Source organism: Pleurodeles waltl, chromosome 4_2 (assembly GCF_031143425.1).
Source record: "Pleurodeles waltl isolate 20211129_DDA chromosome 4_2, aPleWal1.hap1.20221129, whole genome shotgun sequence".
NCBI classification, from domain to species: Eukaryota; Metazoa; Chordata; class Amphibia; order Caudata; family Salamandridae; genus Pleurodeles; species Pleurodeles waltl.
The window spans coordinates 959,401,737-959,425,657 of record NC_090443.1 but is presented as its reverse complement, the minus strand read 5'-3'; the positions used below and the strand labels follow the sequence as shown (position 1 = coordinate 959,425,657).

The window sequence follows — 23,921 nt, the reverse complement described above, 5'->3', positions numbered from 1 at the left end:
GGAAATAGGAAAGTAAGCAAACATAATAATAATAATAATAATAATAATAATAATAGTAATGACAAGCATACGGTAATAATCAAACACTCAAGTTAAAGAGAATAAAAATAGCCAAACTATATTAAAACAATATTTAGTAACTACCATAGAGACAAACCTAAAAAGTGAGTTTGTACCTTACTGTCTGCGGAGAGGTGAAGATATTCCTCTATTCATAGCCAGGTCACTGATCCATAGCTTGTGTTCTTGCTTCTTCCACGTGGGACTTAAAGACATCACATACTCCAGGTGCGTTTTTAGACTTTAAAGGACAAATGTTCCTCCACTGGAGGGAAAAAGGGAACTCCAACCCTTCACGGAACATTTTTGTCTACCACAAAACATATAAATATGGAGTGATTGACAATCACACACTTTGGTTAGGGCAATGACCTGAAGATTGACTTCCCAAAGAGATAAGTACTGCATATGAAAATGAAACAAATCTACACCAAACAAGACCTTATGTATGGGTCAAGGACTTTTGCAGAGTGCAATTGTCCAATTATTTGGCCCTTCGGAGCTGTTGATGGTCTTGAAGTAAAGTAGTCTGTCATCTGAGGGTTTTAGCAGTAAGGGGGGGTTCATGGGATCTTGTACTTGTCTGAGGTAAGCGTGGTGTCACCTGAAGGTTATCTATCGGTTTTCTCTTTTTTGGAGGTCTAGTGAGAAGAGGCAGATTAGTGCATAGAACTGCACCTATGATTAATGGTGCTGCAATGGTGCCATAGGTCCTAACTTAAGCAGGGAAGATTAGCCTCATGTTTACCACTGCTCAGCAGTGAAACACACCCATAACTGGGGCCATCCTGCTGCTGTTCCTGTTGCACTAATAATAGCTGTGCCCCTCTGCAGTTGATCAATGTTAAAGAAATTCATTCATGCTATAATAAGATAATGTATAAGTGCAATTCTACATGCAGGCCCTAATAGATTTTCATGTCATATTGTTAGGGGTGGGCCTTTAAGTTCAAAAGATGAATGAGATGGCTTAATGTAAACCTCATATCTTAATGGAGTTAGGAACCTTCCTGTTTTAGAATCCAAAACTTTGGGTGTTTCAATATTTCCTATATCCGATACTTAGTTTGATCTTAGGACACTTTGGACATACATGCTGCCTCATTGATTACTATTTTACACCAATAGGATGAGACGAAGAGAGAACCTCTCCCCTTGGCTGCGAGGAGGAGCCACTTGTCGATTTGAGAATTGAGCATATGATGATGAAGTACCTCATTGAATACAATGAGTGAGGGCTCTGAGGGACGGATGAGGATATGAAGGACAAAATGAGTCCTCAAAATCCTTCTAGTTGACCTCCCGCTTACTCTCATTGCGTATGGTCAAAACCTGCTCACTGATAATCCTTTAACTCCTTGTGGCCATTTTCAACAATGACGATCCACGGATAGTGTACAGATGAGGAAGCATTTAAGTTGTTTCAAAGAATGATAGTACTGAATGTTGGTACTACACTTGGACTCATTCCTCCCCCTCACACATGCCTACATTTCCCACAAGCACCAGCAGCCAGGTGGCCTGTGTCCCCTTTCCTGCACAGATTGCCACCATTCCGGCTTGCATTGATCACCACAAGAAAATGGGTTCACATTTTGGACAATGAGGAAGTGTGGGATGCTGCAAGAGAGCAAGCACAGTTTTGTTATATGTCCAGGAAGGTAAGTGTTCTGGTAGCAATCAACAAAAGGCATGGGCCCTGCAGGATTTATTTATCAGGTGTTTTGTGGAGTAATGCTGGAAAAGTTGTCCCTGAACTCAACAGAAGACACGTGGACATTCCAGGTCTCACATACTGGGTGCGGGTCTCAGACTTCTTTGCACTGCTTGAATGTGGACCGGCTCCAGTGGCCACACTGACTTCATTTGAGCCCTAACTCTGGGGAAGATTGCAGTTTTTATATGTTTACTAAGACCTCAAGCCCTCAAAAGTCAAAATTTGCGGCCGAAGGAGGTTGTGGAAATTGAGATAATTTGGTCATTCAGTGGAGACTTATTGGATGATGGGTTTCGGATTGCAATTCTGGTGCTCTGCCATCAGCAACAAAAAGAAGAGGTCTCTACAGAGCACCAATCACCCTCTGCCCACGTTGGATACAGTACAAATACCTGGATTTACCCCATTTCGGAATTGAAGCCCCAGGTTTCCCAGAGGGCTAGATACATTGGAAAGCTGGAACGGTCACAATAAGTGTTTCATCCTCCTACACACCACATATTTTTTCACTCGCGAGCCGGTCTGCTGACGGTTCCCCTTTAAGCGCGTGGACAGCCCCACACACTAAATCAAAACTGACTGCTCTTTCCACGCCGCAATATTAAATCCATTCCTGCCCTCCGCAGGCCTCAGACTACGATATTAATCATGCTCTGCCACCTCCTCCAGCAAATCACCTTCATCATCCAATTCCAACATTCATTTTCTTACATGGCCGGAAAATTAAAGTAAAAAAAAAAAATCACAGTTAGAATCCAAAGAAGGCGGCGCGGGGATGGCGCGTCACCTGGCTGGCGGATCTATTTTCTGCAGCCCTCTGGGTTGATAGGCCATAACCGGAAAGGTTTGAGAATTTCATGGCTAATGAATCTTTTTTCATATGATGCTGGAGAGCACTGTTGGGCTGGAAATATTGGAATCTGCTGCTCACCAGTTATTTGAAGATCAAGTAGCTGCATTCACACAGCCCCAGTGTGCCACAACCCTTGTCCTTGATTGCAGAGTTTCCTGGCGCCAGTTCAAGAAGGCTTCAAGTTACTTCACAAAACAGATCACCTGCACATTCTAGAAATGTATTAATGCCATGCAGTGAAAATAGATCTGACCCAATAACATGTTATTTAAGCAACTGTGCTACTAAAGCATATTCACAGATTTGGCACAAGTATGCAAAGCTGACATTAGAAAAAACTACTATTTCACATACTGCATTTCACAATTACTTTACACAAGAAAATGGTCATTTTATTACAGTAGACAGGTGGCCTCTTCAATGTTTGACCTCACTACACAAATATTACACTTTGCATCCCAGTTATAGTTAAATATTTTTTTATTAAAACAAATAAAACTCACATGAAGAAATATCATGGCATAAACGATGTATGCAGATGTGCAAAGCGTAATATTCTATTTATACCACTGTAAAAGGAAGAAAGGGAAATCATGACCCCCTCAATCCTTTGCCTCCTCAATCCTTTGACCCCTTCCCATATTCAATAACTGTAATAAAATGGCATATAACACTGTGCATATCTGCCTATGTGTAATGTATGCCTGCAAAAACAAATGCGGCTAAATAAAGTATGTTATATGGAAGAAGTGCAGTATTAAACCTGCTTTCACACATTATTCACTATAGTGCAAAGGACAACATTCATGTTGTTATCGTGGTACAGAGTACCTAACTTGAGAAACCACATAATGTCTCACAGGTTACATATTGCAAATACTTTCCAGAAAAAAAAATACTCCCTTGGCCATAAGGATTATTTTGCGAGGCCTCACGTCACTGCATGTATTTACCCACATGTGCTCTGGTAGAATACCTTTGTTTAAGTGCACACAATGGCAAGAACCGCATATATAGATGTGCTGAATGCAGTATGAAATTTATTACTATCGTTGAGGATGGGGAAAGGCTACATGACCCATTCAAGAGTCTGCTTCCTGTAGCTCATGGCCCCTCCCCACGTTCAGTAGTAAAGAACTGCATATTACCAGTGGCGGCTGCCACTGAACAGGGATGGCGGGGCGGGACAGGGCGGGACGGGGCGGGATCCGGCGCGACTGGGCGCGACAGGACGGGGTCCAAAAAAAAAAAAAAAGAAAACACTTACCTTCGAGGGGACATGTGTTTGCCTCCCCTCCATCCTCTTCCCTGCTGCACAGGCTCTCATCCAATCATTGGTGATTGGTCTGAGCAGCCTGTTTCGCCACTCAGACTGGGAATAGGAGCCTCTTTACCTATCTGTACAGTACAGCCGGGGAGAGAACATGCAAAGTGCACATGTCTGTTTGGCGGGCCTAACACGGCCGGCCAAACAGACATGCGCACTTTGTGTACACATAGTGCTCCTCCAGGCCCCTCCCTCCAGCTCAGCCCTGCACCTTACTACAAGGAAAAATAAAATGACATTAACTTTAAGTACGTTATCATCATTTTCTTTTTTCTTTTTGAGAAACCCAGTGGGACGACGCTCCTCTGCCTTAGCGGAGGCGTCGCCTTTCAATATTACACTCTGCAACAGGATAAACTACAGCTACGTGGAGGCCCAAGAGACACTAGAAGTAAATCTCCCGTAATACAGTGGCATAACGAAACTAGAGGGGCGCCCGCTGATAAGAACATGGAGCCGCCCCCCTGGACTCACTCAGGCTAGGTGCTGTACTGAGGGGGCCACCTTGAGGTCAGGGGCCCCACTGCACCGCTGGGGCTGCGGGGACCTTTCGACACAACTCACGTACTACTGGAACCTCCAAAAAAGAAAAAGGCTAAGACAGTGGAATAACACTCCTTTTCATGTCAAGCACCAAGACTCTGTTACTAGTCTCTAGATAAGCTAAACTGCAACTAGTCATCCTTCAAGAAAGATATAAAACCACACCTGTTCAAAACGTACCTTAATGTTCAGCCTGGTTAACTCTACTACATATAATCTAACACTTGACACCAATATACAACGCTTTTAGAAGACTAAAGACATGCCTGCTCAGCATAAACCATACCATTTAACCTATATATTCCCACTCTGGATAATCTGAGATTCATCACCAGCATGTAGTGCTTCCGGAAGACTAAAGACGTGCCTGGTCAGAATGTACCTTCTGCAGATAATCTAAAACCTGACACCAACACGCATCACTTCTGCAAGGCTAAAAACACATGCTCAGAATGTACCATAAATGCTTTACCTATTCCTCTCTCACTTCGTTTTGCGCCATTTCCAAATTTGCTGTTAGCGCTCCATAGCCCACGTGGCAAGGTCTGCACTATGCATTTGCCTTTGTTAACTTAAAATCCATAATATATAGAAATAATGCCAACTATTTTTGTAGTCTGACTATTGGTAAAAAAACAAAAAACTTCCCAGAACTAGCGAAATTCCCATGTATTAGAGAAAATAATTGACAGAATTTACATCAGGTCCATTCCTGATTTATTGCAACGAATGCACAGCCTAGAAACAACAGGGCCTATTTTAGAATTTGGTGGACAGCTGTCAGCCCATCAGGGTGGCGGAAGTCTTCAGATCTGCCACCCAAATGGACTATCGCCTGCCAAATTGAGAGATCACTGCCAGCCCTCTGGGATCTCGGTGCCTTCAAAAGAGCCATCATCATGGTTGTTCCTCTGCAGGCTCTACAAGTTTGGTCGCTTGCCCTTGTCTATTAGGCAGCCGTTCAGGAAACGTTTTTGTTTTTCAGAAACAAGCTCCAAAGGTGGGAGTTTGTTTGTGAAACGCAAGAAACAAATGCCCACCCAACCCCTGTGACTTTTCTCTCAATGTGTGCTGGTCACTGCGGCAGTCATTTTTTTCCTGCCTGTGAGCACAGGGTTTTTCCTAGCGGGCACAGCCAGAAACAAGCATTTGCAATGCAATGGGTCTTGCGTGTGCTCGAGTTAGAGCTGTTAGCATTGTAAATTCCTAACTGGACTTTTCTTGCCACATAAATTGAAAATGGAAAGTAAAACAGTTGACATAAACAAGCTGATTGAAAGCACCACGGCCGCCATGATCATGAGCGCAAAGGAGAGACACAAAAGGAAAAAGAAGTTTGCTCGCAGTCAAACATACCCCCAAAAGTGCAATTAGCGATGTAACAGGGTCGATGGCCAAGGTGGTAACAAAGCTGCCCCAAGGAGGGACAAACGTAAAGCATTTACCAAAGATAAATAAGGATTTTTGAAAGGCAAGCCCACAAACGAGTGATAGTGATGGGCGTGTGGTGGGCGTGGTTAAAAGCCCAGAGATAGATTACAACGGGCCAGAGCGCTTGCGCGCTCGACCTAAAAACACAACATCAGACCATCCACTGTAAATAGGGTGGCGGGGAGGATCTGATGTCCTTAAATCGAAAGTCTCTACTCCCCCAAGCAGTCAGAGTAAGATCCCAAACTCAGGGGAATCAGGGAAAATTATCTTCAGGAAAATTGACAGCCTGCTAGACTCTCAATAGAGAAGGCGTCCTGAGACTTTGTTGGACAGGGTACTAAACTAAACTGCAAAGCAGGTAGATTGTTTTTCCATCTGAATTCATTCTCAACATTCACTTAGTCTATGGTCTCTAAGCAGCACCACCCCTTTAATTAGTCAAAGCACAATTCAATCTTCTTTGCTTAATCAGCAGTCTAATCATGAGTGTGAACAAAACACAAACATTACATGCAATCAGCCGTCTATTGTTATCTGAATACTGTGAGGCTCAGCAATAAAATGAGTCCCACAGACACAACATGTTTTCAAAACAGCAGTTTAGAAACAGAAGAAATGTTTTTCAAAATCGATGACATCACTGATGTTAATTATTTTTTCTATTTTCTATAAACAACCAATTAATATACGAAAGTATTCAAATTATTGTTATCAATAAACATTTTCATGTAAAAAACATATATTTTTGGGCCACACTGAGCTAAATTAAATTTTGTGATACAAAAAATAAATATAATATTTTTGTCAATGACAATCTAATCATTCAATGTTGTGCAACTGGATACATTATAAATTACTTGCCAACAGTCGCGCATTTTTCTGAAATAGATATTAGAAACAAAAAAGACTAATTTTCTTTTACATACAATATAAGAATATTTTTGTCGTGAGTATATGTCTCCTTGATGAGTTTATAGGACAATAAGAGAAGGTTACCCATTGGAATCCTCTCTGCATATGTTGCCATGTGAGATAAGGACATATTTAATGAACATTATTTCCCATAATTCTTGGGCATTGCATCACTCCGGTGAATTATGAGTTTCAACCAATCAGAGGACTTGAACAATCTTTTCTCCTCCGGGTTGCCTCTTAATTAACACTCACTGGTTTTGGTCCCTAAGAATCAGAATCCATTTAAATAGTGAAATCACAGTCACCCCCTTTACTTAATCAGACGTCTACTGATGAAGTGCGAACAAAACAGGAAGGTTCTGTAGCGAAAACTCTCCATTTTAAAACGTTTTCTAATATGAAATATTATAAAACATATGCTCTACACTCGGAAATAATCTAAAGTAAACTATACATTGTGATACAAAAAAGCAAGTATCCTGTACGTCGTAATTACAGCTCTTTAATGGCATTTCGTTTTTCTGTTGACAGTACAAAGCACTCACCCTCAGTTACTAAATTATCTGAAATACAGATTACAGCCAACCCGAAGCCTTGTTTGATTTATAAGCACTATAAAAATACACAATGAGTAACCTGTATGAAGAACCATTAAATAGAATGTCTCAGTGGCATTACAGAACAGTAGAACATTATTTTCCAACGATGCAATTTAAGGGCTCTGATGATAATTGTTTTTTGGACTGCTGTCCTGTCACTTTTGTAGTTATGGCGGGTACAGCAGGCTAGTAGCTTTGCAGGGCTAGTCGCATTCACCTACCGTTACTGGGCGGGCACTGCCTGGACACACGCTGCACCCCTGCTCACTTCTCCTGCCTCCAGGTGACACAGCACCGAGGGCAGGGCTGGAAATACAGGCCAGGTAAGGCCTGTGAGCAGCTGGAATTACTTCACAACCTACACCACATGCCTCTGAAGTAAATAAGCTAAGTCCCATTCCTAGGAATTTTGAAACTAAAGTAAATAGGCTATGTCTCATTCCTGGGGTTTTAAAAACTAAAGTAAATGAGCTGGGTCACATTCCTGGGGATTTAAAAACTAAAGTAAATGAGCTAGGTCTCATTCCTGTGGGTTTTAAAACTAAAGTAAATGAGCTAGGTCTAATTTCTAGGGGTTTGTTTTCAAACTGAAGTAAAATGAGTTAGGCCTCATTCCTGGGGATTTTATAACTAAAGTAAATGAGCAAGGTCTCATTTGTGGGGATTTTAAAACGAAAGCAAATAAGCTAGGTCTCATTCCTGGGGTTTTTAGAACACAGCAAATGATCTTTCCATACAAGAGCAGTGCAAACCACCTCTCTCCCTCACACTAAAGAATGCTGGTGTGAAGACATCAGGCAACAGTGAATAACAAGTGGGAATCAGTCATTTGAATTTCCCTTCCTCTGTTTACATTCTATATATGAAAGTTTCCAGAGGGGTTCCTCTGTACCCACAAATGCAATGTGGTCTTGTGGCATGGGTGACACTTTCAGGAAGTCCTGGTCTTTCATCCAACAGCACTTCTCAATTCAGTTTTATTCTTTTAAAAGCATGTACTGGCAGTAAGTATTCCATAGAACATAGGATTATGTGGAAATTATCAATGGCAGGTATTATAACAAATAAAGTACCCCCTGTGAACATTAAGAAGGATTTTGCAGGTCACCAAAGAGTTCTGTGACAGTATGAGGGCACCACCACCTATGGCCCTGGTACTCCATATGGGCACAGTACCTGAAAAGTCTGTAGAACGTTCACTTGGAGGAACGGTATCCTCTATGTTATGGCTTTCAAGGGTACTGAATACATTGTTATAAACTATTATCAGGTCACCAGAATCCTAAAGAGTGTTTACTGAATCATAACACTCTTTACCATTACATATGTTTGTAGGAATCGTTAATTCCCCAAATAGTTGTCCTTCTGGTGACTTACTGGATACTTTTATTCCGTGATTTATAATGCATGATCCTGCAAAATTTCATCTAGACATGAAAACTATGACACTTATGAAATTATTATGAGGTTGATACCAGTGTGATAGCACTACATGACCCAGACACTGGAAGAATTAAAGAAATTCAAGGGGAATCTGTGGTGCATATAAAACTGTCACTCTAGCAAACGCAGAAACAGGCACAAAATAAAGTAAGGTACAAAATGTTAATTATTCTCAGCAAAGAGGGCAAATGTTTTGGGGAGAAGTGAAGCAATGTGTGTGTAAAGAACAAATATTATATATTCAGGACCAGAATCGATAATAGTGTGCACTGCTCCCTTTGCAGGATCTCGCATAATAATGACTTTGCTTGAATATTGCTGCATCCTTGCAAGTCCAGTAATGAAACGCGCAGCTCTACTAAGTGGGGTTCTAGGTGGAAACACTGCTTGTGTGCCTCTCCACTGTAGTGCCGGCAATCCCTGCCACCTTCCGGCCAGTGTTGTATTGTGTTGTGTGCTGGTAACACGGCCTCTGCAAGGAAGCTTTATGGCTCCTGTTTTGGAAAAGATGGAACAACGAAGGGGGGACGCAACCAGGGTAGAACCAAGAGCACATCTTTGGAAGTTGGGGGTGAATTCGGTGATGGGAGGTTTGGAAGAGCATTGCTTAATTTGAGCCAGTGGTTTCTGGTGCAGGGCGCCAGCACTTATCTTTGAGGGCAGTCATTTACTTTTCTGTGTCCGGCATTCACTGCGAGGAAAATACAGATATGGGAAAGATGAAGGAAGAGAAAAACAAGTATCACAAAGGGAGAAAGCAGAAAGCTGCACGAGTGAAGTTAAAGGAGCAGGGAGTGACTGTAATGGATTAAAGAGGCCCAAGATGGCTTTAGGATTACGCTGCCTCAGTATTCTGTGCTCGCACATTTATTTGCAGCAGCCACATGTTTCAAAGAAGAGCTTTGGGTACCAGCACGTTTTTATTTACAAATTAAGCACTGGGGAGGGGTGGAATATCACACTCCCTTAGTAGATGGGTTGCCATGTTTGCAGTCAGGCACAGAAACCTCGAGTCGGGTTGTGTCACTCTCAGTATTAGGTTTCATTGGATCTGCATTCTTTCCTGCAAAGATGTCTGCCCCACAACCCCCAGAACAATCAGATATCCCTTTTTAAAGTCCCCACACCTCCAATAAACAAGGAAACAAATTATGCACTGAGGACAACAAAAACCTGATGGGTGGAATGCTTGAATTATTCTCAGTCAATGGTAATTAATTGAGGCCTTCCGTCACCTCATTGTTTTTGTTGCGGCATCTCTAAGAAGCCCTCACTAGTCAAAAGGAATGAGGATGCTGTCACTGGAACCATTTATTTGAGGCAGGGCCATGAATGAAGTAATTCCCTTTGCTTTTGCCACGAGGTTGGACAATATTCGAAAAACACTTAAGATGAAGAGATGAAGCAAAGAGAAAGAGCTGCATTATATTACGTCCACGTTTTAAAGGTGTGAAACAAACTCCAGCAGAGCAAAGGTACTCACACACAGGATGAGACTATGTTATGGGGCTTAGTAGAGATGAAGGCAGCTAGCATCTGGAAACTAATTCCCTCCTCTTTTGTTGGCAACCTCAATAAAGAGCCCATGCACGAAATAAGCCTGGTGTTACAGCCATAGGCAGGCTGAAAGGCTGCTTAACAGCGGGCACTGGAGGAAGGTGCCCCTTTTTGACATGGTCACCCCCACTTTTGCCTGGTATTTGATGCAATTTTGACAGAAGTGCACTGGGTTCCAGCTAACCAAGTCCCCAGTGCCAGATCTCTTTCCTTAAAACTGTGCAATTGTACAACAAATGGCAATGCCTTTAGCACAGACAGCTGTAAGTCCCTACTAAATGGTACTCCTGGTACCTATGGCATGGGTACTAAGGCAGGTCCCTAAGGGCTGCAGCATGTGTTGTGCCACCATATGGGACTCCTCACCACACTCAGGCAGACTGCCAATGCAGGCTGTGTGACATGGTGCAGACATGTGTCATGCCTGCAAACACTATAAGCAATATGTGCAAGTCACCCCTACAACAGGCCTTACAGCCCTAAGGCAGGGTGCATTATACTACATGTGAGGACACATAGCATTAGCAGATATGCCCCCTGTGATGTCTAAATCAATTCTTAGACATTACAAGTGAACAGAGAAGCCATCCTAAGGTATGTGGTGGGCACATGTGGTGGGCACTGGTCAAAACAAGTTTCAGTGGAACATAAAGGCTTCACTGGAACCTATGTTGTTTGGTATCAAATACTTCATATTAATGAACCCACGCTGATTTCAGTGATGGATTTATTCATACAGGCACCCACAGGGTACCTTTGAAGGACCTCCCCTGATACCGACTAGTCCTTTAGTGATCTGGCTGACTGGTACAGTCTAGCCTGCCACCAGAGACAGGTTTCTGACCCCCTGCAGGTGAGAGCCCTCACTCTCAGAGGCCAGAAATAATGCCTGCTCCGCAGGAAGGAGTTCATATCCCTCCAGGAAAATGGTTAGTAATTTAGCATTCCAAGGCCAGGTACTTTCTGCCTTTGTTACGCAACCCTGGCTTCCCTCAGACCTCGGAGATGCTACCCCCTGCCCTGAAGCACATTTGGCACCAGGACAGGTGGTAAATTAGATATGCAAGGAGGCGTGGTGCACTACCAGCCCAGTCAAACCCCTAAGGCAATGGCACATTTAAGAACTCTGAGACAGAGTTATGCCCACTTTCCACAGATAGTGGCCATATAGGGGTGTAGTGACCCCTGAGGGTAAGTAGCCCATTGGCTACTACCCTTCACTCCCTTTAATGACCCTAAATTTAGTATTTAGGTGGCCCCCTGACACCAGGAATGCAGATTCGTTGGACCAAAACAGAAGAAGGACAACGAAGAGCAGCAAGAAGCAAGAACTGAGGAACAGCAACTGACTTGGCGCCAACCCTGCTGCCCTGTCTGCTGTCCAGTGCAATTCTTTTAAAATGGGAGCCAAAGATAAATTACAAATCAGCTGGGCAGCAGTGTTCTGAACAATCTGTAATTTGGCCAACAGGGTGTTATTAGCTGCAGCCAACAAGGCATTCCCATAATCCAGGTGACTGGTTATCAGCACCTGGACGAGGGTTTACCTGGAGGTAGAAGGTAACCAAGGGAAAACGTGTTTTAGCAGTTTTGTTGTGACAAGACAGGTGCCACATGTGGCGTTAACCTGGTCTCTCATAGGTAGGGCCCAGTCAAGTTTCACTCTTAAGTTTCTCACCACTAGCTTGGGAGAGGGGGTGGTCAAAGATTAAAGGGCCACCATTCGGCTGACCAAAGCTCATGTGCCTTGCCAAACAGTAAAATCACGGATTTCTCACTATTTTGTTGGAGACAGATGTTGATCATCCAGCTACCAATTTCCCTCATACAGTACTTAAATTTATTTTTCACCAGATCTGTGTCAGGACCAAAGAAGATCAAGTTTTGTCCGCGTATGACACAATCTCCACACCAGAAGATCTCAAAACATGAGCCAAGGGTGCAACTTAGGTGTTAAATAGGGTTGGGCTCAGGCATGAGACCAGAGAGACTCCTTTATAAGTGAGTATCTTTCTTGATTTGAACGGCCCCAGACAAACTTGTTGGGAACGACTATGAAGGAAGCTCCTGAGCCATAGTAGTGCCCTACGGTAGATGCCTGTTTCATGTAATCAGTGGACGAGGATGGAATGAAAGACTGTGTCAAATGCTGCAGATAGGTCCGGTAAAACCAGCATAACTGGGGTTCCTGCGTCAAGACAATTGGATGGTATCAGTGACAGCCACCAATGCCGTCTCAGTACTGTGTAGTGTCCAAAAGCCTGATTGTGAGGGGTCTAAGATCTTATTCTCCTCAGAAAGGATGCTAGTTGTTTTTTGATATGGCTTTCTAGGGTTTTGGAGCAGGAGTAGTAGCGCAATGGGTCTATAATTCACGAGCTCTTCGGGATTCGCAGAATGCTTTTTAAGAAGTGGCAATACTTGCACACACTTCCAATCAGCTGGTACTTTGGAAGAGATTAGGAAAAGATAAAACTGAATTTTGACTGAAGGAGACAAGAAGTTAGCTAAACTGGACATTATCATAGATGGAAACAGATCTCTGATTTTGCCAGAGTTAGCATCCACTGCGCCTGTTCCACTGAACAGTGTTCAAATGCCTCCAAAGTGGCTATGGCAACCGGATGAAGGTGACTCAGATCTGATACTTCTGGGCAAACCGGAAAGCTCCTACAGATTATAATAATTTTTATTTTAAAAAAAAGTCAGCAGGAGAATCGCAAAGATGCTGAGATGCCCTGGTGGAGGTAGCGCAGGCACTGGGTTCCCCAAAGCTGTGTAGTGCTTTGTATAGCTCCTTTGGGGAATTACCAGCTAAGGAGATTGTGGAAGTGATGTGGGTTTTCCAGGCTGTTCTAATCTGATTATGGTAGGTTCACAGCCTGTCCTGGTGCGCTGCTTTATCAGCAGGGGATTTAGTGACCAGCAAGCGCTGTTCTAGGCGTTTACATTTAGATTTTTCCTGGCTCAGATCACTAGAATTCCAACAGTGACACATAACTATGGCTTGGTGAAAAAACATAACATGGCATGGTGGGAAGAGATAAGATCCCAAATCTCTATTGAATGTGTTACCATAGACCTAACATTACAGTATAGTCCATCTATCTTTTCTGTGCTGACCTTGTGTATGTGCAAAGTATTGGCAGCCTGTGCAGGAGTCTTTGCAGCTGAGGCTATAGAAGGACCTTAGAGCGGACTGATGTGTACCAACACGTTTTTCGCAGAAGGCGTAATCAGAGCTTTTGAAGCTGCATTTATTTGCAACTCATAGGTCCCTCTAGAAGAGGGAGCCATTGACTGCAACAAAGAGCAGGGATATGAGCTCCAATTGATGCCTTGTGCAGTTGCAGCAATTCTGAGAAAGAGTACTTCCAAGCCATTGTACTGGCCATAGAACTAAAAGTACTGGAAAGAACTAAATGAAAAACAGGCAGGGGTCCTGGCCTAAGTTTTGAGCCTCCCCTTTGGGTTCAGCTGGACTGGTCACCCAGTCCCCACTTGAAGCCTCTTTTTCCCAGGAATGTTTCCATTTAAAGTGAATGGGACACCTGATGCTGTAGCGCACTTTTGCACCCGGAGGCACCAGTGCCTTCTGAAATTAACTCTTGGTGCTGCCTCGGACCTTGCCCCATACTCACCTTAACCCCCAAAGACTGGTCCTGTAAGTCTTTGCTAAGTGGCCGATTGCAATATATGCTTCTTTTCCCATAGGGTAACACTACTGAATCAAAGTCAATGCAAGTGTATTTTCTGTATACTTAATAATTTCTAACATAAAAAGTACTTACCCAATAACGAAGTTCTTGGTGTTAAAAAACATATAAAAATATGTGTTATTTTTCTAAATTGGAGTGGATCTCCTTTTTGAGCGTGTGCAGCAAATGTCTAACACACCCCTATGATTAGTCTAAGCTGCTCGACCACCAATAGAGCACTTGGGATTTTTAGAGAAACCCCTGTCCACTTCTAAGAGGACACCTGGACTCTTTACACAGCATACCTCTTTTTGGTATACCATATAAAGAGCCAGCTTCCTACAGGCACCAATACACAAACTCACAGCCACTAATCAAACGTATCCGTCTTTGGAAGTCAGGACAACAGCATAAAAAAGCCATTTTTAGAGAAGCACGATTGTACATTGGTGAATACCAATGACTGGGTTGTTTTCCACCCAATGGTTCTAACTAATATAACAGTAAGAGTAAAGTTCGAAGTATCAATGTCTGGTCATCACACCACTCTCACCGCTCCGATGGCCCTTCCCCTCCATCCTCTTTTGCTATGCTTAATTTGTAAAAAAAAAAAAGGGCTTGTGTCCAAAGCTCTGCTCAGAAGCCCGCGACCGGCGCTATTAAATGTGAGTTTAGTCTTAAATCCACCTCATACCGCTTTAATGCAGGACCAGCCACTCCCTGGCCCATTATCTAATTCTTGCAGATTCCTGTTGTCTTTCTTTATGACGTTTGTTCTATCCTCCTCTTCCTCCTTCTTGCCTGTTTGTGTGTTTTTTTCCTTTCTTTCTCTCAGTCTATATTGGATAAGAAAAAATGAGGGCTTGTCCCCTCAAACGAGGGCTGGTGGCTCCCACACGCAACTCCCGGCTCAGATTAAGCACAGCTTCTTCAAGTTACCTTCATGTAGACCAGTGCTTAATTTGTGCTTGTTGTTTCCAGTGCTGAGTACCGGCACTTATTTTTCTGCCTCAAGCATTTGCTGCGAGCAAAAGACACATATGGGAAAGACGGAGGAAGAGTAAAACGAAAAAGCGCCACAATGGGAGAAAACAGAAAGCTGCAAGAGTGAGCTGAAGGGGCATGGAGTTAGTGTAAATGGATTGAAGAGGCTCGAGAGGGCTTCAGGATTACGCTGCCTCAGTATTGAGCTCCCACATTTAATTGCAGCAGCCACATGTTTAAGAGGTGGGCTTTGACCACCAGCACCTTTTTATTTACAAAATAAGCACTGATGTAGACTGAAAGCGGGGGGTGGCCAACACCCCTCAAGTGTTTTGGGGCACCCATAAAGTGAACATGGGATGCTGCGTAATGTAGATGAAGGTATTGTGGTGGCAATGCAAGCCACAACAAATGTTATTGCTAACTGCAATGATGTGAGAAATGCCTGTTGCACAGTGACCTCTTGTAGAACATATCATTTTAGAAGGGCAGGTGCCAATAGCAGGTTTCTTTCCACTAAGGATGTGATCCTGACATCACAGATTTGCTGTGCATCTTACCACTTACCATAATGAAATTCCTCTGCAGCCTGATTGCATAGACCGGTTAACCAGGGAGGGAAGTCATGGGGGGTGATACACAAACTGCCCTCCATGGCTGTTCCACCCCTGCTGCTAACACTTGCCCACTTCCCATTAAGTATGCCACCATTCCATCTGGGTCTGCCCTTTCCACCTCTTTACCTAATATATTTAAAAAATATATCTGCCACCATACATATGCTTCCATCTTGTTTTGCTGGGAGCAAGGCGGAATTAGAGGGAAGGCTGAGGAAGTAATTTGTTTACTCTTTTAAAGACACTTTCTTCTCTCTAGAGGCAGAGGCATGGCCTTGAAGACCTGAGCAGTGCCAGCTTTGTCACTGTAAATTATCAACACTTTATGGGGCGTCACATGTGTTGGGGGGAGACGATGAATACTTGGATGGGACTTGCTTATGTGGTAGGTCCAAAAAGCACCCAGACAGGAAAGATGCCCGGTGCTGCAGTAAGACAGTGGAGGGTGTTTGCCACTGAGCCACCAGGCCCAGTGAGGGAGGCCAACCAGTGAGAGAGGGTGGGAATGTGCACTTTTCACCCCTTGTGTGGAATTTACTACGGTGCTTATCTTCACAATCGTGGTGGAGAAATCTGCAGTAGTACAACCATTCACGCCTGCCAGGAATCCTTTGGTGAATTATTAGCAGCTGTAGATATAGGCATTTGTTTAGATAAGTTCTAAGCACTTCTTGAGGCCTCTTAACCAGGAAGCCATCAACTGAAAGAGTGTGAAAACCAGTATATTAAAGACAGGTTCTGGGTTTGGGGATATTGCTGCCATTGCTTAGTTTGAAATATATATATATATATATATATATATATATATATATATATATATATAAAGCCAAACGTTTGTTTTAGGGGCCCAACAGGTGTATTCCACGTGCCGGGGTTGCCAAATACAAGGGATAACTAATATTGATTCCTTCTCATGCTTCTTTCTTCCATCACCCTACACTTCCTTTCTCTATCCAGTGGAAAGTCAGAATACTGAAGATTTAGGGGGTTATTACAACTTTGAAGGAGGTGTTAATCCGTCCCAAAAGTGACAGTAAAGTGACGGATATACCACCAGCCGTATTACGAGTTCCATAGGATATAATGGACTCGTAATACGGCTGGTGGTATATCAGTCACTTTACCGTCACTTTTGGGACGGATTAACACCTCCTCCAAAGTTGTAATAACCCCCTTAGTGTCTTGTCTGCACATATATTAACTTCACCTTATCAGCATGCACTATATTGCCAAGGTGAGTAGCGGTGGAGTTAGGATAGTTTAGCTACACTACCCTATAAGCTGATAAGCTTAAGATGAAAAATAAGTCTCCCTCTTAAACAAGCATTTGCAATTCAATAGGTCTCACATATGTGAGAGTTAGAGGTATTGGCGTTGTAAATGACAACGTATTTTACCTATGTGTTTTGGTTTGAAGTGTAGTGGATGTATGCCAGGTGCCACAGCAACCCTCCCCGGCCTCTCGCTGCAGGAGAGAGGATACAACAACACAGCCATCTTGGGAGTGTTTTTGCCTCATTCCTACAGATTGGCTGTGATATTATACACAGGAGTCCAGAGGGTGATGGGGAACCGCTCTGCGCCTGTGACAGTGACTGTGGGGGGTATTCAAGGTAGCGCCTCTTCAAACAGGAAGCAGTGCTATGCGAGAGCTGTTTTAGACAGTGCTTCCGGAAGTAGCATCTACAAGGTCACAGTAGCAGTGAGGGGACTGACAAAGCCATGACACCAATAAATTCTTAGAGGAGAAAAGTGATGGAGTTTGCTTTTGTGCCCTATGATTCGCTGCTCCTCTCATTCTGGCACCCTTGTGATAGCTTCTTTTGGCTACAGGGTAAGTAAAATGGCTGTTTCTACTAACTGAACTCTATTTGAGTTTACATCCAAAGGCTAGATGTTTTGAGGCCGTGAAGTGCTCGGGTCTGGATGCACGACTCCTTTTCCACCATTTTGGAGACAACACTTTTCACAATCTTCTTGCCTAGAACTAACCTATGTGCTTGGTTTGTGACCCTCTGGGTCTAGGGGAGAGGATGTGGCGTAAGGGCCAGAGCTGCCAACTTTGGAGTTGGGGAACACGGGTCAAGTATCGGTGCCGGCTCAACATCCTGTGATTCTGGGCAAATCACTTAGGCCCATATTTATACTTTTTTAGCGCTGCATTTACATCGCTTTTTGACGCAAAAGCAGCGCAAACGTACAAAATACAATTCTATTTTGTAAGTCTGTGCTGCTTTTCAGTCAAAAAGTGGCACAAACGCGGCGCTAAAAAAGTATAAATATGGGCCTTAATCTCGCCTTGCTACCAAAAATGAGTGTGTTCTTGTGTAATATAACTGATGCTCCTGTAAAGCGCTGTAATACCTTTTTTATCGAGTTCGTGCTAACTGAGCTCTATTTGAAGAGGCCCAAGTTACATCCAAAGGTTAGATGTTTTTTGCTATCAAGCTTGAGGCAGTGAAGTGCTTGGTTGGTGACCCTCAGGAGGTTGTCAAGAGCATGTGCTATCGCCTAGTGTTAAGCTCTACTCAAGTCAGTTGGTTAATGCACCCACTGTAGAGGTCTTGACAGAATGAGAATGTCACAGATTACAATCCTGACATAGCTTTTTTTACCTTTTCATCTCTGCAAGGTTGATGCAAATAAATTATAGCAATTTTGGTAAGAATGGCTTCTGCTTTGCAGCACTAAGAAATGGCAGAACGTGTATTACCGAGCGCTATATATAAAAAAGGAGTTATTCCCAGACTGCTTCAACACGCACCAGACAAAGAACTCTAGGGGAGAGGATGTGGCGTAAGAGCCAGAGCTGCCGACTTTGGAGCTGAGAAACACAGTTTGAGTCTCGGCTCCGGCTCAACATCCTGTGATTTTAGGCAAAACACTTAATCTCCCCTTGCTACTAAAAATGAATGTGTTCTTCTGTAATATAACTGATGCTGCTGTAAAGCGCTGTAATACATTTGTTTTGAGTTTGCGCCATATAAAACTGCAAAGAAAATAAATAAAGAGCTCCAATACCTTTGAGTCAAGTTCATGCTACATAAAACTGCAAAAAAAAAAAAGACCCTGCAGACACTGCAAAGAAATAACAAGATACCTGAAAACAAAGGAAGAGAAAGAAACAATATACGGCCATGCAGCGCGAAGCAACAAGGCAAAAGAAAAAATAGAGTGCCACACTAAGGTATCTCGCCGACAGTGCAATTATCCATGTAACAGGGTCAGTAACAAACCAGCCTCAAGGCGGGACAAACGTAAAGCATTTACCAACGACATCAATGGATTTTTAAAAGGCACACCCAGGAACAAATGAAAGTGATGGGCATGAGATGGGTGTGGTTAAAGCCCACAGAATAGATTACAACATGTTGAGAAGAGCAACACTTGTGCGCTGCTATGCTTGACCTAAAAATGTCTGCCTTTGCCCACTAGCTTCTCCCACCAACACAAATTCACCACTGGTTTCTGGGTGGCTACACAAAGAAACAAATTTCATACTTTCGTTTGTATTTCATTGTATACTTTTCATTTCAACTGTATTTATTGTGCATAAACTCACAATGACAAAATCAGTGTTTGGAAGGACAACAACTAGTTTCTAGAAGTAATAGAACAGTCACATGTTGTTTGGGAAAACAAGCGCAAGGACTAAACATTTGATGAATATCTTTTAAAGTTCATCCTAAAACTACTAAAGAGAGTAGGTTCATCTTTATGCTCATCTTTGTTGTGAAAGGGAGAGATTCTCTGTTTAAAAAAGAGGCCACGCTACTTGATTGTATTCAGTCGGGGACATGAAGATCAGCAAAGATCAAGTAAATTTGTAAGAGAAACAAGAATGGTGAAAACACCAAAGCACGAAAGATAGCGCTTCCCTTCCTCTTTGCTTACAGGAACTTACCTAAACCGGGAGGCACTTCCGGACATGGGGGTAAAGGCTGCTCCGTGACCGACTGGTTGACGCCAGGCTTGGCGCTGGGAGAGACCCGCTCACTCGCCACAGCCACGCCGTAGCTGGAGGTGGTCCCATTGGGCCTGGAGATGTTGTAGTAGGGGTGCGCGCGGGAGGAGTTCCTGACATTGAAGCGTGTGAAGAAGTCCAGGCGCTGGGCATAGACGTCAAAGTACAGGATCATCATGATGATGAAGTGGATCAGACAGAGCAGGAGGACGGCCTTGCAGATCCTTTCCAGGGTCACTCCCAGCATCAGTCTGGTCATCTTCTGGGAAGAGGCAGGCACAGGTGGGCAGTCATGTGCTCCCTATGGGCTCCAGCACCGACTGCCAGCGGGTCACGAATTCTGCGCGAGAGAAAAAAGAGCACTCTTTAAAAACAGAGATCTCGAATCTTTGTCCCTCCACCCTCCTCAATACCATTTTTGAAAGGTTACCAAGCATCACGAGCAGCTGTCAGGCTTTAAATGAAATCAGTTTAATGGCATATCATTCTTTGCCTGCTCGCTGAAAGACCATGCTTCGCGGCTAAGTATAGGCCAAGAGCCAGTGATTAACCTTCATGTGCTAACTTTACTCAGTACTAATGCTTTTCGTGAAAATCATTTAGCCTTTTCCCAGCACTCCTAAATGCTTGAATGCCCAATGGGATAAAGACCTCTGTGAATTCCTTGAACATAAACTAAGCCCCAAGTAACAATTAGCATTCAAAGGCAGCCTACTGAGTCACAAGCAAGACGCGCACACATATTATCAAATTAACAAGGAATTAACACATGGCTACCACGTAGTTCACAAGGAGGTCATTCATTTCAAGCCCAAAAGATCAGTCTTGAAATGCAGGTTACTTAGATAAGTGTTTACAAGCAGGAGGCCAGATGCATTTCAGACCATCAGCCTTAAAACACAAGCTACCAACTTCCAAACTCAGCCAAACAAGTGCCTTTGAATCTTCACCCAGATTCCTTAAACAAAAACCTTCACCCATCTATTTAAGAGTATTGGTGCAAATCCTACAGACTGGAACAATTAGAGACTCATTTCAAATATTGATTGTGAACTTGTTATAAGCCAATCTAAGGGGCCGATTAAGGGGCTGATTGCGAATTTGGTGGAGATCGTACTCCTTCACAGTGGCAATGGAGTACTCACTACACCAAATTTCAAGTCCACCCTTAACTTTGTCATAATGGAGCCCACTCTTCTTCATCGCTGACTTACTCATCAGACAGCCCAACAAAGTACATATCACCGTAAGCCCTACTTAGAATGGACAGTGTAGTGTTTTTTTTGCTGTCCATCACGGTCAGGTAAAACCTAGCAGTGACGTAAAACCTAGCAGTGACGGACAGTAAAAGAAAAATAGTGGCTCCACACACCATGGACATTTTTCCACTTTGAGAGTTTGGTTTGAAAAATGTGAAAGTTTGTAAAGGTTTGGCATAGGGCCATCATGTTTGATGGAGCCATCCATCAAACTGTTGCAACACTGATAGGAACCTCTGTGACGGGGGTTCCTGTCAATGTTAAAAGTTGTCTTCAGGACTGGCAGACAACTCTAGATTTAGTGGGAGAAGGTCCTTCAATGTGGTGGGGGCAATGTTCTCTGCCATCCCGACGAAGTACACTCCACCTGCCAAACTCAAAATCAGACCATAAGCGGAAAGCAACAGATTGTTAGGGGAGGCACCTTGACAGTATTAAACTCTTCATGTCAGTGTGTGACAGAAAGTATTGGTGCGCTAAAGCAATTAACTATGTCTGCGATCTTTGCCAACACACAACATGCCATTGTGGTAGGAGAGCAGAGATTTAAAGCACAGGTCTGAAGTTTTGCAGGACTTTCCTCACTATATACACTCAAGTGATGACCATGCCACAGTGCAACTCAGACCCCATGATATGTAAAGGTAGGGTAGCAGAGTACTGATATATATTTAATTTCATGCTTATCTATTGCTTATTTTGAACAACATACTTTAATGTGGATTGAAATACAACCGGTAAACAGATGACATGATATAAAAATCTATTGTGACAGCAACATACTATGATGGCTGCAAGAACTTTGGCCAGAATTTATTGCCTAGTCATACCGATATATACCAATCAATCCATGGCACAGCAGACTGCATTCAGCAGAAAGCACTAAGTAGTAGCATTCGTACTTAAACCTTCCATGCACAGGTCAAGCGGCAAGACCAACGCTGATGTCCATATTGGACTAAAAAACTACTATCTACCTCAAACAGGGTCTACATCAGAACTGGATCCACTGATTGTAGAGGCTGAAAAAACATTCTGCCTGCTTCATCTTTGCACTAGTTCCTTTCCCAGGAAGAATTGCATCTGAGTTATTCTGTCTCATACATCATGTCTTCTATGCAAGGACTCAGTTTCCTCTCAAACATTTAGCAATCCGAGGTCCTCCACAATTGATATGTCTTACAATATTCTCATTAAATTCAATGTGTCTTGAAATGTACACATATTAAAATCTTGTGACCCAAATAACAAACATGACAGTATTGGCACGTTAATTGGATAAGTATAAATTTACTAACCATATATATATATATATATACACATATATACACACACACACATTTATATATATATATATACACACACACACACACATATATATACTGTGAGCAAGACTGAGAGGTCGAAACGCGTAGGTGGTGTTGGATGAAGTACACACTTGGATAAAGCAATAAACTCTCCTGGAGTGCAATGATACAATTGGTCTGCAATTGTTTGTTTTGAAGCTATATATATATATATATATATATATATATATATATATATATATATATATATCCTTACCTACATATATGTACCTTCAGAAAATTGTGGTAGTTATTATTTTGCCCATGGTATTTTCGCAGGACGATATTTTTGTGCTTGATAGTCTGACCTACAACCATGCCTGTCCTTAGAGGGCATTCTTCAAATGTGGCCTTTACTGCAATATACAGATGCGCAAAACAAGTCAATAGAATAAAAAAATCAAAGCTTGTGAGAATTTTTGGGCCAAAGAATGCGTATAAGAATCACTCGGAGGACCACTGGAAGTATTGTTCTGCAGAAATGTTCATCAGAGTAAGTGTGTTGTGAAACGCCATCAGAATGACTGTGCAAGACAACATGTCATCCACATTAAAGTGCACATGGAATATGCGCATTGCAATTTCCGTGCCAGTATATTAAACATGCCATTTGTAATTACTATATCTCAGAGAGCACCCGTCACAATTACTGTGCACTAGAACATACTCATAAGATTTACAATGCAAGTCAATATGCTCATCTAAAATAATGCCTGAGGAAATTAATGTGAGGCTGTATATCTTCGACTACACTATTTTATTCACTGCTTAATGGGTAATAAAAACAGTGTGCAGGAGCCTAAGGTATTTATTAGGAGCCTACAACTGGTGCCACCCAATGGGGATTTGCTGAATACCAAGTCTGCCTAGTCTTGATTCCACATCATTCCTCATCCCTGCCTCAATCTGGACTTCCTGCCTCTATTTCTTCCATGTTCTTTTTCATGTCTGCTTTCTCACCTTGTCACTGTTTTCATGTCTTTTATTTCCTCCTTGTTTCTCCATTTTATATCTTTTTCCCTCTTGTTCTGGGTCAAAGTCTGATGTTGGAAAATAAGCTCCAGTCAACAAAAATGAGTGCCATGTCCACCACCAGCAACCACCCACATATATGTTCCATAGGTCTTCTCCACGTGTATGGCAGATAATGTGTTTATCGTGTACAGTGGAAATTGTGGAGTCAGACAGACGTGCTTTGTCACACCAAGATGGAAGCTATCCAGTTCTAAATGTGTGTTTATTTTGGTATAAGGAAAATTGTTTTGCTGAACTGCAAAAGGGGCTCATCTCAGACAACTGATGGCCATCTTACCGTCAGACAAGGACTGAGCTAAAAATACAATCATGTTTACGACTGCCGCCTATGTGGCCATGGGGCATGATTCTAAAAATTCTGGCAAGGAGGACAATGCATATGGGATGAACGACATGGGGGCGATAAGGCTGTGAGGTTCTTAGGGATGAACAATGAGGTGTGTCTGAAAAGAGACGACAATGTAGAGAATTAGGGGGGCAGTAAAAAAGCTGAACCAAAGGTAAGAAGCAGACAGAAAGAGAAAGGACTTCTGGGCTTTCTCTACAGAAGATTTGGGAAAGAAGGAACCA

At 42.8% G+C, this 23,921-nt stretch overlaps 1 protein-coding gene across 4 annotated transcripts in view; it reads right to left on the bottom strand.

Annotated features, from left to right (window-relative positions):
- Positions 1 to 23,921, bottom strand: part of B4GALT2 (beta-1,4-galactosyltransferase 2) — a 625,157-nt gene that overhangs the window by 349,348 nt on the left and 251,888 nt on the right. For all 4 annotated transcript variants that reach the window (XM_069232774.1, XM_069232776.1, XM_069232777.1 and 1 more), the window contains exon 2: positions 19,652 to 20,051. In XM_069232774.1, the coding sequence (XP_069088875.1) occupies positions 19,652 to 19,970 (319 nt within the window). In that variant the 5' untranslated portion in view covers positions 19,971 to 20,051. The remainder of the gene's footprint in view (positions 1 to 19,651; positions 20,052 to 23,921) is intronic.